Source organism: Echinops telfairi, unplaced genomic scaffold (genome assembly GCF_000313985.2).
Source record: "Echinops telfairi isolate 266 unplaced genomic scaffold, ASM31398v2 ScPeMD7_18;HRSCAF=68, whole genome shotgun sequence".
In the NCBI taxonomy this organism is placed as follows: Eukaryota; Metazoa; Chordata; class Mammalia; order Afrosoricida; family Tenrecidae; genus Echinops; species Echinops telfairi.
In genome coordinates, this window is record NW_022103915.1 from 75,776,403 (window position 1) to 75,781,582 (window position 5,180).

The window sequence follows — 5,180 nt, forward strand, 5'->3', positions numbered from 1 at the left end:
CTAGGAGGCAAAGGGCATTTATAGAGATCTAAATACAGGTATGTACATATGTAAATGTATTTATATATAAAATTAGGGAAATAGATCCATGTACATATATGTATATGTTAAGTATCAAGGTAGTAGACGGACATTGGGTCTCTACTCAAGTACTCCCTCAACGCAAGAACACTTTGTTCTAGTAACCTTGTATTCTGTGATGCTCACCTTCCCAACACAATCGCTGAAGACAAAATGGGGCATAAGCAAATGTGAAGAAAGCTGATGGTGCCGGCTATAAAAAAATATAGCGTCTGGGGTCTTAAAGGCTTGACGATGAACAAGTGGCCATCTAGCTGAGAACCAACAAAGCCTACGTGGAAGAAACACACCAGCCTATGTGATCATGAGGTGTCGATGGGGATCAGGTATCAGGTATCAAAAGACCCAGAACAAAAAATCATAATGTGAATGAGGAGGGGAGTGCAGAGTGGAGACCCTAAGCCAGTCTGTAGACAATTGGCCACAAGGACTGCCCAGTAGAGCACCCATGAAACATACAACTTTCCTCTTAGTTCTTTCCTCCTTCCTCCCCCCACTATCACGATCCCAATTCTACCTTACAAATCCGGCTAGAGCAGAGCATGTACACTGGTACAATTAAGAGCTCACAACATAAGGAATCCAGGACAGATAAACCCCTCAAGACCAATAATGAGAGTAGTGATACCAGGAGGGTAAGGGTAAGGTGGGGGGAGAAAGAGGGAACTGACCATAATGATCTACATATAACCTGCTTCCTGGCGGATAGATAACAGAAAAGTGGGTGAAGGGAGAGAGACATTGATCAGTGTAAGACATGAAAAAATAATTTATGAAGTATCAAGGGTTCATGGGGGAGGAAAAGGGGGAGGGAGAGAAAAAAAATGAGAAGCTGATACCAAGAGCTCAAGTAGAAAGAAAATGTTTTGAAAATGGTGATAGCAACAATTGTACAAATGTGCTTGACACAATGGATCTATATATGGATTGTGTGATAAGAGCTGTATGAGCCCCCAATGAAATGATTTATAAAAGAAAAAGACTAGGTAAAGAACAACCATCACCTTTTTAGACTGTTTTGTTCCTTAGCATTACTGTTTTTTATTCTTTCTTATTTCTTCAGTTGGTACATATTACATATGTGTATATAGACCCACTACGTTCTTTCTTATGGCCCGAGAGCAGTGGTTCTCAACCTTCCTAATGCCATGATCCTTTAATACAGTTCCGCATGTTGTGACCCCCCCCAACCACAAAATTTTTTTCGTTGCTACTTCATAACTGTCATTTTGCTACTGTTATGAATCGGGGACCCTTGTAAAAGGGTCATTCGACCCCCGGGTTGAGAACTGCTGCCCTAGAGGATATCACAGTAGAAACACTCCTTAGATTTCAGAATTTGTAAAGCTTTATAAAAGTAGTCAGCCTCCCACAGAGTACTGGCAAGCTTGCAGTTAGCAGTTAAAAGTTTAACCAATCTGTTAACTGTACCACCAGCTACATAAGCGCTGGGCCTTATTTGTTTTGTTTTCACCTATGTCTCTAAGGGCTATACAGACGGATATAGAGGGTTTGAACCTCCAACCTCTTGGTTAGCACCCCATTGTTTATCACACTGTACCATCAGGGCTCCTTACACATGCATATGTAGAGAACAACAAAATTGCTTTCTGATAATACTGAGCATATCTCTTTCCTCTGGTATAGCTCTTTCCTGCAAACTAGAGTAATAGCTTCTGTAACCTAGTATCAAAGCATTTGCTTTTGTTACAAAATAATGTAAGTGCCTATGCACTACTACAGAAGAAGCCCCAGCTGTACAATGGTTATTGTGCTTGATTGCTCACCAAAGGTTGGAGGTTTGAAGCCCACCAGCAACTCTATAAGAGAAAGATGTGGCTGTTGCTTTTATGAAGAGAGCCTTACTTTGCCGTGTAGCATTGCAATGAGTTGGGATGGACTTGATGGCAATGTGTCTTTTGGAATGTGCTGTCAAATGTAGAGTCCTGGTGGTGCTGTGGGTTAGGCATTGGATTTGCTAACCACGAGGTTGGTAGTTCAGACCCTTCATGGTAGATAGGGGAGACTGTTTGTTCCTATAAAGATTTAGAATGTCAGAAACCCTTGGTTGCAGTCAATTAGCAGTGGCTAATAGAAGAAAACAATTTACCCATGTTTAATCAGTGAAAGTTTATTCACTGAACCCAAGAAATGTTTACAAACTTATTCGATATTATTTCTGTTGCTGCAACCCTTAAGAATCACCTAAATAGATAAGCAACCCTGGCTGCTAACCAAAAGGTCAGTGGTTCAAACCCAGTAGCCATTCAGTAGGAAGCTGTGGCTTTTGTAAAGATTACAGCCTTGGAAACCCTGTGGGACAGGTCTACCCTGCCTGCTAGCATCTCTATGAGTCAGTATCAACTGGACAGGAACTGGTTTTATTTTGGGTTAGAAGTAAAGTTAGAGAATTTGGAGTTAATACAGATATTTTTTAGAAGCTTCTCTCAGTATAAAAAGTAGTCGGTGTACATATTAAAACTTGAAGGTAATTACACTGAAATTTAAAGTATCTTTTGTTAACCTGTAGTCATGTACAGTTCAGTCTGTGCAGAGGAGCTGGAAAATGATGTCACATGGCTGAGGTTCCTGTGAAGTGTAAATGATTGTATCTGATAATTTAAATGTTGGTGGAGATGCTATTGATATCTCAGAAATATTGGTTTTAGTAAAACTAATCTTAGGTAGATTTGTGTAGTAGGCATTAGACTATTCAAATAACAGCGCTCTGAAGTTAATTAGTGCAATATGGTTCTAAATACGTAGGTAAGTACTGTATTTAATAAATATAATTTCATTGATTAAAAAAACATATAAGGTAGATATTATTTATATATTATCTTCACTTTACAAATGAGGACACCTAATCAAAAAGATCACAGAGTTGCTGTGCTTTGCCCTGGTCTGTTCTGGTCTGGTCTGGTCTATCTTAAATCAGTACTTGTTCCCAAAAGCATGAATTGAACCGTGTTTCTTAGCTTTAGGAGCCTTTATATAAGCAAAGGAGTACTGTGATAGGTTAAGCAGTTTAGGAACTGTTTTTATGAGACTGTTGGAACATGAAAGTCCCCCTTTAACAATAGGGAGTGCTTGGGGAAGATTTCTTAGCAGTAGGGTTTTGAGCTGAATATTGAGCAGGAATTTTTTTAGCATGATTTCACATTAATGTTACTATTTTAAACTCTTCCCATTTGATATTTTCAGCAATGATGAAATAAAAGCATGAGAGTATTATGGGAGAAAAACTATGTGAGGAATATTACCTAATGTTCATAAGTAGCACAGAGTACATTCTTACAGTCTTTTATTATCTTTTGTTAGTATCTTATTTATATATTTACTAATCCTAGATGTAATGTGATTTCTTCCACTACAGATGTCCCCCTCGCACTTTCTTACCAGCCCTTTGCAAAATTTTTCTTGATGAAAGTGCTCCAGACAATGTGTTAGAGGTGACAGCCCGTGCCATAACGTATTACCTGGACGTGTCTGCAGAATGCACCCGAAGGATTGTTGGGGTAGATGGAGCTATAAAAGCACTTTGTAATCGTTTGGTTGTAGTTGAACTTAACAACAGGACCAGCAGAGACTTAGCTGAGCAGTGTGTAAAGGTAAGTTTTTATTGGCCTGTTTGAATAGTACATAGGGAATAAAGAATATATTTCGTTAAATTTTTCCCCCCTTCTCATTCTTACTTTGGTGATGAATTTTGAGCATAGTGCAAATCAAAGCCCTTGTGGCACCAAAGGAAATTCCATAGGGTTTAAAAAAAGACATTTCATCTTTCAAGGAAAGTTCTAGGTCACTGGTATGCTTGTATACCACTGGATGAGTTATCCCTGTTCTTTTCCATACTGGTGTTATATGAACTTAGTAACAACCACCACCACGACAGTTAACATTGATCACTGATGCCAGGTATTATCCTGAGCACTTTAACTCACCTGATCTTTATGACAGTTCTCTGAGATAGGTGGAATTATTACCTGCATTTTACAGATTTAAAAAATTAAGACATAAAGAGGTTAAAAGCTTGCTTGGGGTGGTAATAGATAGGTAGTAGCAGAACCAAGATGGCTCTAGCGCCCAGGGACTTAACTATTTTGCTGTGCTGCTTTTTTTTTTTTTTTTTAAATCGGTTTATTAGGGGCTCATACAACAGCTGTACTGCTTTTAGAGTTAGCTGTTGTGTTTTATTGTTATCTTTGTTGGAATTAATTCAACTTTATCCAATTCAGAATATCTGTACGAGGTCAGTAGTTTATTGGGACTACTAGGTGAACACACATTTAAATTTAAATGATTCTCCTTTTTTTTTTTTAAATGATTCTCCTTTTATGATCCTGCTTCACTGAGCAAATGGAAACTATAGAGCACACAATTCTCAAACATACCTTAGTGCTCCTTTACAAGACTTAAATTATGGAGGACTACCAGTAGGCCTTTGTTTATGTAGGCTGTATCTAGTTATATCTATCTTATTTAACATCATAATAGGCATTTAACTACTTAACTTTTTGAAAATAACAATCCGTTACCTAACATACATAACATTTTTAATAAAACAAACAAAAATTTTTTTCCAAAATAAAGCCAGAAGAATGGTGGGTTTCTTTGGTTTTGTTTTTTTGTTTTTCCAGATCTTTTGAAAAAAATGTCTGGATTAATAGAAGACAATTGGGTCACCATCTCTGATGCTTCTGCCTTTGGTTTGCTGCATTGTCACATTTCATGTAGCTTCTTCTAAATGCCATTCTACACTTGTGAGATAATGAGTGAGAAAAAGACAAATACAGTCATAGTATTATTTTGAAAAGTATTTTAACTTCAAAGATCCCTGAAAAGATCTTGAAGTCGAGTCCCTGGACTACATATTGAAAGGTGCTGTTCTAGATGTTCAAGTCCTGCACTTTCTGCCACTGCATCTGTGGATTTCTTTGTAGCTGAAGGAAGGGCATCTCTCCATATTGCAGGCGTTCTTCCCCTTCTTCTTCTTCTTCTTTTCCGAATCGTTTTTTTAGGGGCTCGTACAACTCTTATCACAACCCATACACACATCAATTGTGTAAAGCGCATTTGTACATTCATTGCCCTCATCA

The 5,180-nt window shown here is 38.0% G+C and overlaps 1 protein-coding gene across 6 annotated transcripts in view; it reads left to right on the forward strand.

Annotated features, from left to right (window-relative positions):
* HECTD1 (HECT domain E3 ubiquitin protein ligase 1) overlaps positions 1 to 5,180 on the forward strand; it is a 100,957-nt gene that overhangs the window by 16,413 nt on the left and 79,364 nt on the right. For all 6 annotated transcript variants that reach the window (XM_004698519.4, XM_045287861.1, XM_045287858.1 and 3 more), the window contains exon 3: positions 3,458 to 3,692. In XM_004698519.4, the coding sequence (XP_004698576.1) occupies positions 3,458 to 3,692 (235 nt within the window). The remainder of the gene's footprint in view (positions 1 to 3,457; positions 3,693 to 5,180) is intronic.